This window comes from Lontra canadensis, unplaced genomic scaffold (assembly GCF_010015895.1).
Source record: "Lontra canadensis isolate GAN:19392208 unplaced genomic scaffold, GSC_riverotter_1.0 scaffold49, whole genome shotgun sequence".
NCBI classification, from domain to species: Eukaryota; Metazoa; Chordata; class Mammalia; order Carnivora; family Mustelidae; genus Lontra; species Lontra canadensis.
The window spans coordinates 1,718,388-1,732,157 of record NW_022631043.1 but is presented as its reverse complement, the minus strand read 5'-3'; the positions used below and the strand labels follow the sequence as shown (position 1 = coordinate 1,732,157).

Here is a 13,770-nt window from a genome sequence, read left to right as displayed (position 1 = left end):
AACATGGCTCAGCCCTAACAGGGAACAAAGTACTGATCCTACCGCTGCCTGGAGGAAACTTGCAAACACGATGCTCAGGGAAAGGAGGGAGTCACCAGAGGCCGCACAGAGTGAGGTTCCGTTTACATGAAATGCCCACAGCACGTACACCCCTGGAGGCAGAAAGTAAATGAGCGGCTGTGGGGGCTACAGGACAGAGTAAGACGGGACTGCCAACCGGTGTGGAGTTTCTTTTGGAGTGGTAAACCGTGCTGGCACGGGGATGGCCCCGACGGTGGGTGTACTGAAGCCACGGCACCCTACATTCTAAATGGGTGTTTTCTGTGGTTGTGAATGCTATCTCAATAAAGCAGTTATTTTTAAAAAACATTTCTTGACAACCGTTGGTCCCTCTCCACTACTATTCTGCCACACGGTTTAAGAAAAACACGCACACAGGCTTGCCGGATCTCGAGTATGGCGAGACTCCTGGATCTCCCACCTCGGGCCGGAGTGCGGTCCTTTCACCTTAACAAGTACTAGCTGGGCTGGACGAGGAAGTAGCGGTCACTGTTTCTCAAACACTGACAGTCACTAGTTTAGAGTCGGGGGAGGGGCGCCGATGCACGGAGCCTGTCCCACCCCGCCCTGGTCTCACTGGGAACGAAGGCCAGCCCTGCGGTCCACATTTTAGTCCCTGTCGCTGTAAAAGCCCGGGATCCAACGAGCAGAGGGTATAGGTCAGAAGGCATGTGCGGCGGCCCGGGCAGCGCGCGCGGACCGCGAGGGGAGGCGGCCACAAGCGCAGCGCGGGCTCTCTCCGTTCCCCCGGCGCCCGCGGCTCAGACGGGGCTGACCACGGAGGCTCCCATCCCCGCACCCGGCGCCTGGGGCCGCCGAGCTGGATCTCAGGCACTCTCGACCCGGAGGAGAGCGAGGATGACCGGGACAGGACGGTAGCCCCGGGCCGGCCGGGCCGCCCTGCGGGGAGACCAGCGCGCGCCGGGGGCCCCTCGACCCCATGCGGCCCAGGGGTCGGGACGCGGCAGCGGAATGGGGAGGGGCCGCCGCCGCGCGCCGCGGGGAGCAAGGCCGGGGCCCCAGGACGGCAGGTGCCGGCACGGCCCCGCACGGGTGAGCAGCGGGCGCCGGGCAGGCTCCCGGGCCGGGGTGGGAGTGAAAGGGACCCGGCCCTGGCAGGTGCGCGCTGACTCGCGCCCTCGCTCGCCGCCACACACAGGCAGCCCTCCCGCCGCCGGCGACCCCCGGCCCGCAGTCCCCCCACCTCGCACTTACGCAGCCGGCGGCCCGGGCCCGGAGCGGGAGCCAACGGCCTGGCGGGCGGCGGGGCGGAGCAGCCTCTGCGACCGCTCCCCCTACTCCGAGCCGGCGCTTCCGACCCGCGGCCGCGCCGGCACCCTCCTGCGCATGCTCGGGGCGGTCCGGGCCGGCAATCCGCTCCGGGTTTTGGGAGGGACGCGGGGAGCGGGACGCCAGGGGAGGGGAGCGGAGAGGAGGGCTGGGAGGGGAGGGAGGAGCCGCGCGCAAGGAGAGAGGGGCGCGCGCTGAGGGAGGGGCCCGGTCTCCCCGCCGCTTTCTAACCCTCCAGGCGCGCAGCTCGGATTTCCGCAACTCTGCGGGCGGGGGCGCTGGGGGCGGCCGGCGAGACCCCTGCGGAGCGACTGCCCCCACGCCCGGCGGGCCCCTGCGCCCGGGAGACCAAGCCCCCGCGGGCACTAGCGTGGAGAACTACCGTAGCTGGACGAGGGCCCCTTCTGCACACCGGGCGAGCCTCCTGCGCGCGCTATCCGCGCAGCCCTGGGCGCTGGGGCGGGAAGGGGGCGCCGCAGCCGGGTCCCCAGGTCTCCCGGCTGGAGCCGCTCCCGGCGCGGAGCGCAGCGGCCCAGCACAGAGCGGGTGGGAGCCGCTATTCCCGAGACCAGAAGCCACTTTGGGATTTCAACTTCTGTGTTAAAAATGAGTGCGTAAAGCGGAATTCACGTGCGGACCTCAGAGCGTCACAGCACATTGGAGAAGATTTGGAAAGGACATTGTCAATAGCGTCACCTCCAGAAAGGGCTGAGGGAAGGGGATGGCGGGGGAAGGCGCTTTCCTTGTGTAGCTTTGTTGTTTTGTTGTTGTTGTTTCAAATAAAAAATGTTTTCAGGGGCGCCTGATTGGGGGTCCCGAGTTCAAGGCACACCGTTGATCATGGAACCTACTCTAAAAAAAAAAAAAAAAAAATTAATGTCCTGGAAGACAAGAATCGTCCCCTCACCAAATACAGCAGACACGAAAGAAACGGGCCATCATCTTTGCTGTCAGCCGGCAAGCATTTATTGACTCTTTGCTAAGGGCCAGTGCTGTTTTATGACTTACTTTATTATTCATATTTTTTAGCAAAATATTCATATTTTTAACAAAAATATTCATTCATATTTTTTAACAAAATAATATGCTATCCCTCATCCCTGCCCAGAGTCACTGGAAAACCAGTTTTTTACTGAACTGTTTTCCAAAGAGTAGGAATGAGTTACAAGCAGAACACATCTTCAGGGCAAAGCAAGGGAAGCCGATTTCTAGCATGCCAGAGAGCCGGGAAGTGTTTTCAACAGAGGTCCCCAGACGCTGAGAGAGAGTGCCTCCAACACACCACAAAAGGATGCCCATGGGGGCTGCTCTGTGCCATTAAGAATGCAGATTGACAGAGAAAACAGACATTACAAGAGCCACCCTTGATGGAGGTCTGTGTGCGGGGAACAGAGCTCCACTATGTAGCTCCCTCTGTCTTCCTAAGTTCCATGCAAGGTACTATTCTTAGCGCTGCAGTCGGGAAAGGACACACCACTTGGCTGGGGTTGCACAATTGGCTTTTGTCATTTAGGGATTCAGATCCAGGGTTGTCTGATGCCATGGCCTGTGCTCTTTCCATAGTCCTTCTCTGTCCCTAGTCTCTTTGTAAATGGATAAAGCAAGCAATTTAGAAAGCAATATTGAAAGCTGGCAAAAGGAAACATTGCTATTTTAGTACAATGTTTCTGTTTACAATGTGCTCACTGACAGCAAATTATGGTTCCAGCAAATCTGTGTGAGAGAGAGAGACTATCCTGCATTTTTATCAGTTTGAAGACTGAGGCTCAGAGAAGGTAGGGGCTCACATTAAACTGACCTAAGGGGGCACCCTGGGCTGTCTGGCTCCTGGAGTTACACCTTTCATAGCTTTAACATTTCCTGCGCATCTCACCTGAATGTGCAGAATTCAAAGAATATAGCAAAACCTGCTCTCAAGGAGTTTGTAGACACTTCAAGTTGGATTGGAAGGAACCTCTAAAATAATCAGGTCCCACCTCCCACCCACACCAGATCCTCTACAAGAGTCCTAAAGGGGGTGGAAAGTTTGGTGATACAGAGCTCTAATAGAAAGTTCTCCAGTTGGGGCACTTGGCGGGCCCAGTCCGTGGAGCATGTGACTCTTGATCTTGGCATCATGAGTTCTGGCCCCACATTGGGTGTAGAGATTGCAAAGAAATAAATCCTTTAAAAAGAAAGTTCGCCAGTAAAACGAGGCAGAATCTGAGGCTTCCCTGAATCATCAACTCATGGAGTCCCAAAGATGAGAACCAATGCCCCGGAGACTTTGTGGAGTTGAGATCTGTCACTGAAACATGAGTCACAAAGTGCAGTCAAAGCACCCACCCCGTCCCTCACCAACGACACAACCTCAGTGTCTTCATCTGTAGAATGGGGATCATCACTTCATGAGGCTGTCACCAGGACTCAACACAATCAAGCGGGAGAAAACATTTTGAGACACAGTGAGACAGACTGAAGTTCCACTTTAATGACGTCACGTGCTACTCATACAGCTTTGGGATAGGGTGACCCTAGATCTTGATTGACCTGGAACAGTCCCAGATCATGCCTGTTGTCTTGACTAAAATTGTTCTGGTTGGGTGACATTTGGGGCACTTTGGGCAAAGCCCATCATGAGCCCCCAACGGTATTACGGAGGGTCTCCGACTCCTTCCCGCGCGGGGGGCTCTCTCCTGCCCCGCAGTCCGCTCCAACACTCGCGCCCTGTGTCCGCAGGTTTTCGCGCGCCCAAGCCGAGGGAGGGACTCACTCACTTACCTGCGTGTGTTTAGCGGCGCGAAAAACCAACCACCTGAGCGGGTCTCTCAAGTCCAGTCCCTCAAAACAACACAGTCGCGGTAGCGTCCACTCACCTGGCAGGTAACGTGCACCGCGCTTGTCACAAAGGTCTCATTTAGTCTCGTAAGGGCCTTATCGCATCGGTCGTCCTATTCGAGGGGACGGAGCAGTGACATCCCCCTGCCGAGTGTGGAACGACGGGCGCGCACGAGCCTGTCCCACCCCGGCGGGCCGGCTGCACGGGGTCCGCAGCGGGAGCCGAAACTCTGGTCTGGGTCGACGAACTCCTTCCCCTCAGAGTCGCTCAGCCTCGACTCAGCGGAGAACCGCCTCGGCCCGCGCTGGGCCCCGGCGGCGCCCCGGAAGGCCGAAGTCGCGGGAGCCAACGCGGGGCAAAGCCGGGGCCCCACACCGGGGAAGCCCCGAAGCTCCTTCCAGGCCTCACAGCCCCCGCGAGGACCCGGGAGCGTCCGCGACCGACGAGGCTCCCGGCTCGGGCCCTGCCGAGCGCAACCGCGGCCCCCGGGGCAGGAGCTCTCGGGCGAGGTCCCTGCGGGGGGCGGGGCGGCCGTCGCCTCCCAGAGTACGAGTGCAGGGGAGAGGCGCGAGGTGGCGCCGGAAGCGGGGAGACAGCGCTAGGGGCCAGCCGGGTCCTGGGCCCCCGGGCCCCGCCCCCGCGCGGACTCGCGCGCCCCCGGGAAGGCCGAACGGATCGACCGGTTCTGTGAATGAGCGAGTGAATGAGCCGCAGAGCCCGCCGCCGCGAACAGCGGCTCCCCGCGGGGCTCCCAACGGACCAATCAACGCCTCCGTTCGCTCACCGCGCCCCCCTCCGCCACGCCCCCAGCGCGCCCCTCCGCTCTCCCACCGGCTGCGCGGAAATCCCGGAGCAGTGGATTCCCCGAGCCCGCGCCGCCGGGAGTGCGCATGCTCCGGATCCGGCCGCGGCAGGGCTTCCTACAGCCGCGGTCCCGGGGGACGCCTTTGACAGCCTCCGGTGGGCGACGGGAGCCAGGCCCGCCCGCGCCGCCACAGCTCCTCCCGCAGGACACAGTCCGGTCGGCTGCTCCCGGCCCCATGCGACAGCCCCGCTCCCCGAGGAGAGCGGCTCCCGCTCGGAAGCCCCCGCGAGCGGGAGGGCCTGTGACAAGTGGCCGGAAGTGACGTACGCGCGCGAGCCCCGCGATTCCGCTCCCGTCGCCCTGGAAACCGAGCCCCGCCTGCTGTCGCTAGCGCGTCGGCCGCTGCCGGGTCCCCGCGCGGGTCGGCGCGCCGCGGGCGGAAGGGTACCCGAGGCCTTCCGTGGGGGCACGCGGTTATTCCGCCCGGAGTACGCGGGCCCCGGCGCCCGGGGGGAGCCTCGGACAGCCCGCCCGCCGGGAGCCGCGGCTCTGCCCCGGGGCCGGAGCTCTCCGTGCGCTCCCCCCGCGCAGGGCCCCGCGCTCTCCTGTCGGAACACCGCGGAGAGCCGGTCCTCGGGAACCCCTGCTGGAGGCACTGCCGTCGCGGAGAACCCGCATGGGCCGTGGAAGGGCTCCCGTGGTCCTCGCCAGCGACCTCCGTTTTTCCCAGATCTGTGCTGTCTTCTCCGGAGGGACGGAGAGGTGCATGGTATACCCCAGTCGTGTGCTGGCGCATAAGTATATCCCAGTCGTGTGCTGGTGCATAACTATGACCTAGTCGTGTGCTGGTGCATAAGTATACCCCAGTCGTGTGCTGGTGCATAAGTATGCCCCAGTCGTGTGCTGGCGTGTAAGTATGACCCAATCGTGTGCTGGTGCATAAGTAGACCCCAGTTGTGTGCTGGGGTATAAGTATGACCCAATCGTGTACTGGTGCATAAGTATACCCCAATCGTGTGCTGGTGCATAAGTAGACCCCAGTCGTGTGCTGGTGTATAAGTAGACCCCAATCGTGTGCTAGTGCACAAGTATGCTGCAGTCATATGCTGGTGTATCGGTATGCCCCAGTCGTGTGCTGGCGTATAAGTAGACCCCAGCTGTGTGCTCGGGAGCCGTTTCCCCATCCAGGACCCCGCAGAGCCATCGGCTGTCCTGCATTTTTTCAGTGTTCTTTTATCTGGAACGGTTTCTCAGCCTCTTTCATGTTTGTAATGTGCTGGAAGAATACAAGCCAGCTGTCTTCTAGAATGTTCCTCAATTTGAGCTCATCTAATCCTTTCTCATGAATAAATTCAAATTATGTATTTTTTGCAGAATGCCATAGAAACGATGTAAGCTGAGCCCTGTGCGTGTGTTGTGTCAGTGGGCACATACTGTTGGCTTGTCCCAAAGGGATAACTTTGACCACTTGGCTAAGGTGGAATCGGCTGTATCTCTCCACTGCAAAGCCATGACTACTTCTGCTGTGATTAATGACTAATTGGTGAAAAGATACTTTGAAATTACATAATGAGCCTTTTCCCACCAGACTTTCACCGGTGAATTTAACATCCACAGGAATCTCAAGAATGATTATCACACAACTTGGTAATGACTAACTTAGTATATTTCAAACGATGCAAATGCACTGTGACATTTTCTCATAAATGATGTGATCATCTAGCAGCTAATAGGTGATCAGAAGTATTATTTACTCTGTTAGGCTCCTTTCTTTTATAGATTAATAAAGAGGTTTCCTGCTTCACAGAATAGAATTAGAAACACTGTTAATTTGACATTGACATGATTCTTGTTTGTGCTAGCATCTACATCAGCGCCTCTCATATATTAGCAGTAAGTTTTGGAGTCATACATACACACACACACACACACTACATACATCGAAGACTGAAAAGTTATAAATGTGAGCAACTAATACTTAAGTGTTTTCACCAGTGCATGGTGGTCACTTGTAAAACCAGAGATTTAGGGATCAGTTATAATATATCCAACTTAAGAAAATCAGATTTTACATTGTTGAAAAATTATTTTTTTAAAGATTTTATTTATTTGACAGACACAGCGAGAGAGGGAACACAAGCAGGGGGAGGGGCAGAGGGAGAAGCAGGCTACCCGCTGAGCAAGGAGCCTGATGCCAGGATGGACCAGGACCCTAGGATCATGACCTGAGCCGAAGGCAGATGCCTAACCCACTGAGCCACCCAGGTGCCCCTAAAAAATATCTTAAACTGTGCCCCTAGGACCCCACTGAAGACTCAATGGCTCAATGGCTTCCCTGCCCCCTCTCAGATTGTACATTTCAAAATTAAGTTTAAGGAAAAAATTTATTTTTTAAGATTTAATTTAGAGAGAGAGAGGGTGTGTACCGGTGAACAAGAGGAAGGACAGAGGGAGAGGGGAGGACCCCAAGAGGACTCCACCACTGAGCACAGAGTCCAATGCGGGGCTCGACCCCAAAACTCGGAGATCACCATGGAGGCAAGACCAGGAGTCCTACGCCCAACCTCCTGAGCCACCCAGGTGCTGCAGGGGGAAAAAATTTTTTTTGATGGTTCGTAAGAATTTATTGAAATTGATAATTTCTTCTATCCCATGAGCATCCATTCGGGTGCCTTGAAAAAATTTTTTTAAGAAAACTACTGAGAAGGTGGGGATGGGGGCGGGAAACATGAGTGACTGCAATTCCATGTGCGGCCGCCAGATGGCGGAATAAGCTTAGTAGCGCCTCAAAAAAAAAAAAAAAAATCCTTGTCTGGCCTGAGTTAGGATCTAATTGCCTTAAATTGCCTCCCAAACCTTGGATTTTGTCAGTTTGTCAGGGAAGCCTGGGTCAGTCAGTTCTGAGCAAATTCAGAACAGACGGAAGCTAGGGAAGAACTCACGAGAGATTTAGCTGAATTCTTGTACTAGATGGTTTGAGAATTCATATTATATTACATTATATATTTTGCACTTTTTTGTTACATATAAAGTAATATGTAATAACCCAGTTAAAAATATATGTTTTATATTATATACCACGTTATTATAATTCAAGATATAGTATTCTTTATACCTTTTGTATATCTTAAATATTACAGCATTAAGGCTAATTTATTTTTAAGAAATTTTTATTTGAGGGGCACCTGGGTGGCTCAGAGGGTTAAAGCCTCTGTCTTCAGCTCAGGTCATGGTCTCAGGGTCCTGGGATGGAGCCCTGCATCAGGCTTTCTGCTCAGCGGGAAGCCTGCTTCCCCCTCCCCGTCTGCCGGCCTCTCTGCCAGTTTGTGATCTCTCTCTGTCAAATAAATAAGTAAAATCTTTAAAAAAAAATTTTTTATTTGAGAGAAAAAAGTGAGCGGGAAGAGGAAGAGGAAGAGAGAGAATCCCAAGCAGACTCCCCACTGAGCACTGAGCACGGAGCCCAAGGTGGGCTTTATCCCAGGACCATGACATCACGACCCTGAGCCAAAATCAAAAGTCGGACACCTAACCAGCTGCGTCCCCCGGGTGACCTAAGCATGAAGGCTAATTTTTAAAGGAAAGACTGAGGCTCTGTCTCTGCTCTCTGACAACTTGATACAGGATTTATCTGAGTTACTCCAACAACACCGATCAAATTATTCAAAACACTTCGATCAAGTGGAAGGGTAATTTTAACCTCCGTTATCCATACCTTTGCCATTTCTTTACTTCTTTCTCTGAAGCAGAGAAAGACAAGTCCAATCACTTGCAGAAACAGCAGAATGGTGGTTACCAGGGGCTCGGGGTGAAATTGCAGAGGTGTCGGTTAAAGGGTACAAACATGCAATCAGAAGATGAATGAGTTGATTATAGTTGACAGGGCTGTACTATATACTTCAAAGTTGCTGAGAAACTAGATCATAAGTGTTCCCACCACAAAAAGAAAAGAAATGATCATCAGGGGATGGGATGTGCCAGCTAACAAAACAGTAGCACCCTATTGCAATATCTAGGTGAATCAGTTAACAGGTTGTACACCTTGAACTTACACAACGTTCTATGTCAATTATATCTCAATTTAAAAAAAAAAAAAAAGAGGAGGGGCTCCTGGCTGGCTCAGTCAGTAGAGCATGTGACTCTTAATCTTGGGGTCCTAAGTCTGAGCCCCACATTAAGAGCAGAGATTACTTAAGAAAAATTAAAAAGAGGATTCAGATCAAACTGATTCAAGGCTAACAGGACGAATGTAAATCATGTAGCCGCTGATAGAGCATAGTCAGGAGCAGAGCATGACTTCTGCGGTCTCTGTGCCAAAGACGCATGGCTTGGGTTTAATCGTGAAGAAACAACAGATTAGGCAAAATTAGGGATATTCCAAAAAACAGCTGACCTGTGATCTTTGAAAGCAAGTGCTGGGGTCTTGCAAGTCAAGGACAGACTGAGGAACCATTCCAGATTAGAGAAGAATAAACAGGACAAATAAAGTCACACATGATCCTGGACAAGATCACTTTGCTAAAAAAAGAAGAAAAGGAACAGTAGTGACTTGATTGGAGCCAGTCTGAGGATCAGATGATACTAACGTTATCAATGTTAATGCCCTTTTGTTGGTGGCTGTCTTGTGGTCACACAGGAGAATGTCCTTGTTTGTGGAAAATATACACTAACCTCTTTAGGGTTCTCGGGACAACAGGTCAACCACTTACACGAAAATGGTTCAGGAATAAGTGACTCGCCCTGAACTTGAAACTTAAGTTTGCAGTTGTTGAAAAATCATTAAAAAGAGAATTCCAAAGAAAGTCCAAGCGGTTAAAAATACACCGTGATTTCCTGAGCTGACTCAGAGGTACTGAACGAGAACACCAGAGGTGTGGACTTAAAAATGTGTATTTTTTGAAAGCACAGTCAGGTTTGGAGAGCAGCTAGTTCCATGGCCTGAGAAAGGGAAGAACAGTTTGTACATGCAGAACAATTTCCTCCCATCATCTTCTCATCGAGATCACCACTGGGGCAGCGTAAGAAATCCATCCCATACAAGCTGTCTGGCTCAGTTAAGCTTCTCGAGGCTCCCGGAGGGGAGGACTTCTGGGAGCTCAGCCTGGTCCAGGGCCACGCTCTTGGTGTCCCCTTTGCTCTGAACGTTAAGACACAGCCTCAGCTACAGAAGCCGCAGCTTGGGGTCGGGGGGAGGGCTCCTTCCCTCCTTCACAATCCTGGGGAACCCTGCTCTAGCTTTTCTTTTCTGCCCGGACCCAAATGCTGCCCAGCTTCTCCTAGTGAGTCCTTATGTACCCACACAACCCCCAAAAGTCCCTTCAGGGAGCCCCAGGAGCGCCACCTACAAGAAGACCTCACAAGGGCTTCAAAAACAGCTCCGCATGGTTTCGTGCAATGCTGCACATACTACAAACCGACGGATGGTCCTCTTAAATGTGTGCCTGGGGTGCCTTGTGACTTAGATCTCAATAAGGTGGTTTTTAAAAATTGCTCCCGGTCTATACCCGTCCAGCCTCACCCCTTGGTTCGGTTTTCTGGATGTCATTCCCCCCACGCCTCTGGGTTCGCGCAGATTCTATACTTTCTGTTCCCTACTGTGCCCACTGGGCAAATTCCTACTCCCTCTTCCAATCGGAATTCAAGTCCAACAACTGGGTGGCTCAGTTGTTAAGCCACTGTCTTTGACTCAGGTCATGGTCCCAGGGTGCTGGGATCGAGCCCAGCATCAGGCTCCCTGCTTGGCAAGAAGCCTGCTTCTCCCTCTCCCACTCCCTCTGCTTCTGTTCCCTCTCTCACTGTGTGACTGTCAAATAAATAAATAAGATCTTTAAAAAAAAAAAAAAAAAGACTCAAATCCTTTGTCCTCTGCAGCTGTCCCAACTCCAACTCTGTAAGCAAAGGAAGTGACTCTGTCTTCAGGGGTCCCTCTAGCCTGCTGTGCCGTCGTTGACAAGTCTCTGACCCACGCGTGCGTCTGTGAGTTTCGCCTCTAGTACAGGAACCAGGACGGGTAAGGGCTTCGGTGGAAGGTTGTTAGGTGAGTAAAATGCAATGATGTTGGAATATGGGCTGGAGGCCAGGGGAGCAGGCTAGAACCGGAAACCCTGGGCCAGCAAGGACAGCATAAAGACCCCAGGGGCCTCACGGGAGGAAGCAGCACGCTCCAAAGAAAGTCGTTCAGGGAAAGCTCACTCACTTTATCATGCGGAGCTAGTAACAGCCACCACTTACAGAGTGCTTACAACATGACAGACACTAAGAAATTTGTGCCTCGTCTCCTTGTTTTAAGGGACTCAGTCTCCCCATTGAAAATCCCAATGTCCGCATGCACGCTTTCTTTAAATTGAATTCCCTGAGACTACCTCTGTGCTGGGAGAAATGAACCTCCACCCCACCCGAGGGAGAGTCTCTAAGAGCCAAGAGAAAAACTCGGTAATGTCCAAAGTGGAGACGACACTTCCTGGCAAAATCTCAGGCCTTAGCTCCGTATCTACCTAGCAGTTATATAAAAGTATAATTTTCAAGAAGCAAAAAGCAAATACAGGGAGAACAGCGGCATTCAGATGGACCCTTCCCCCGTCCACAGCTAGAAAACTGGGAGGAGGTAAGAACGCTTCGGGCAGCAGGGAGCGCAGGCAGACGAGGAGGAGCTCAGTGGGATCGCCCACGTCCTGCCTGGGGTGCCCACAGAGGGGTCACCCCCAGACCACAGCTTCACTATTGTTGAGGAGACAGAGACTGGGAAGGTGAGAGCTGGGGAGAGCTCCCCCGAAGTTGCCTGGAAGTTCCCAGGCTCAGCCACCCGGGCGTGCCTGGGTCAGGGAAAAACACCCATCTGTCCCCTTTCTAGATCCTTGTCTGGGGCACCGTAAATCAGACCAGCAAAAGGTTAACAAAAGAAACGTTTTGAAGATTTTTTTTCTTTTTCTATCAGAGAGAGAGCATGCACAAGTATGGGGAGCTGCAGAGAGAGGGAGAAGCAGACTCCCCGCTGAGCTAGGAGCCCCCTACAAGACTCCATGCCAAGACCCTGGGATCACGACCAGAGCCAAAGGCAGACGCTTAACCAACGAAGCCACCCAGACCCCCAAACAAGAGAAATGTTTTGAGCAGGAATAGAATGTGTTACCAAGGCTCCTCCGCTATAAGGTTTGGCCATTTCCATGCCCCGCACGTGCACCTGCTGTGGGATCCAGTCGTTCCCCTCTTAGGAAGAGGAGCAAAAACCCCCGTCTGGGACGGTAACGGAGGCTTCACTCCTGTCACAAATGGGAAGTAACAGGAAAACGGGACACGACAAAGTACTAGGAAGGAACAAAGCACCGATCTGTGCTGCAGGGCTGGGGACCGTCCTCGGGGTGCTGGTGAGAGCAAGTCCAACATGGAGGAGCAAATGCCTTCGTGTACTTGAGACTCCAGAAAAGACGATCTCCCGTCCCGCCACGGAAGGACCCTGTGTTGCCTGCGGCCAAGAGTTGACTGGAAAGGAGCACAGGGACGTTGTGGGTTCACGGAAATGTCTGTGCTCTGTGCCGTCTCTGCAGGTGTGTTCATTCAATCCGGCTCTCCTGGAATTCCACACTTAAAATGGGAACATGTTGTTATAGGTAATAAGGTACTCAGTCAAAGCTGGTAGCAAATACGCACAATGAAGCTTTATCAAACTTCGCTGCTCCTGAAGGAAACAACTAGTAAAACTGTCTCCAAAAAAGGATACAAAAAGGAGAAGCAAAAATAAACCCCCTGGAAGAATTAATACAGAAACAAGACAGCAAAGTGAATACGAAACAAAGTCGTACGTTTCGGACTGTAATCTTCCCACTCGCATCTCTACCAGACAACATTGGTTTGCCAAGAATCCTGCATTTCTACCAGATTTCTAGAATTGAACGCTTGCCCTCAGAACTCAAGTAAAGTTTCAAATTCCACTACTCGAGCTGCTAGAGGCTGGAAAAAGCAAATGGTAAACTTTCTGCCTCATTTCTAGGCGTTGGATAATTCTTTTTTACAATTAGAACTTTTGAGATGTGTAAAAAGTGTGCCGGGGAAAAATAATTTTCGACAAAGCCTTTTGTTGGTCTTTACTGTTCTCAGCAGTGAGAAAGGGTCTGTGAGTTATTTTTACCCCTCCCCAGCTCAGACTGTAACTCATTTGCATATTTTGCATGGTTTCAGTGAAGAAGAGGTTTCTTTTTGTGAAAAAAATTTTCACTTTGCTTCTGACCGTTCAGTGTTATATGTAGATACATGTAACTTTATAAAAATTTTCATAGCCATTCTTCGGAATCCGTAGACCATTAGTTTCATGGACATTTCCCAAAATATTATTGGATACTGTAAATTAACATTATTTTTTTTTACTTGGCAAAGATGAGCTGGAAATAACAATATTTCAATTTTCCCAGCTTCTTCTGAGTATTCTGGGTTAAAGAGGATGTCTCTTAGTCAAAGAGTAATAAGTATATTTAAGAGCCACTTGCTAATTCTTGGTAGCACTGCCCTGAAATTTTGAACTCTTGGTAGTCTGCCCGGAAATTGAGTGCATGAATGATTTTGATGACCGGGTAACAAATCATTTTGCAAACTGACTACTTTAAGTTACTTTCTTTTCAACAGAACTGGAGAAAGTCCTGCGGAGCTGTTAGCCGATCAAGCACTACAAATGATTTTCGGTCTTACATCAGCATTGATTTTTGTTGTAGGTGCCTGGAGAATCGAGAGGGACGCACCATCTACGTATTGTTTCTCAACATTTACACGGAAAAACTAAAATGAGGGATAAGACTGGTGTTCAGTC

The 13,770-nt window shown here is 52.1% G+C and overlaps 2 protein-coding genes across 3 annotated transcripts in view; one reads left to right on the top strand and one right to left on the bottom strand.

Moving 5' to 3' along the window:
* The window catches only part of TRAPPC9 (trafficking protein particle complex 9), a 509,775-nt gene extending 505,497 nt beyond the window's left edge, over positions 1-4,278 (bottom strand). The window contains exon 1 of one of the 2 annotated variants that reach the window (XM_032873479.1): positions 4,111-4,278. The gene's annotated coding sequence lies outside the window, so the exon portion shown is untranslated. Of the gene's footprint in view, positions 1-1,275; positions 1,393-4,110 lie in introns of those variants that run through there. The other variant, XM_032873478.1, reaches the window with a different exon arrangement.
* Positions 457-4,770, top strand: LOC116876974 (collagen alpha-1(I) chain-like). Its single transcript, XM_032873437.1, has 5 exons — positions 457-492; positions 750-1,113; positions 1,220-1,443; positions 1,589-1,896; positions 4,290-4,770. Exons 1-5 carry the CDS (start codon positions 457-459, stop codon positions 4,768-4,770), a joined length of 1,413 nt encoding a protein of 470 aa, XP_032729328.1.
* Positions 4,771-13,770: the final 9,000 nt, after the last annotated feature.

Excerpts from the sequence above, each read along its gene's own strand:
- LOC116876974 (XM_032873437.1), top strand. The coding sequence starts at position 457 with ATGGCGAGACTCCTGGATCTCCCACCTCGGGCCGGA. Across the intron at positions 1,114-1,219 it reads GCCGGCACGGCCCCGCACGG|GCAGCCCTCCCGCCGCCGGC; the intron begins GTGAGCAGCGGG and ends CGCCACACACAG. Across the intron at positions 1,897-4,289 it reads AGCGGCCCAGCACAGAGCGG|GGGACGGAGCAGTGACATCC; the intron begins GTGGGAGCCGCT and ends GTCCTATTCGAG.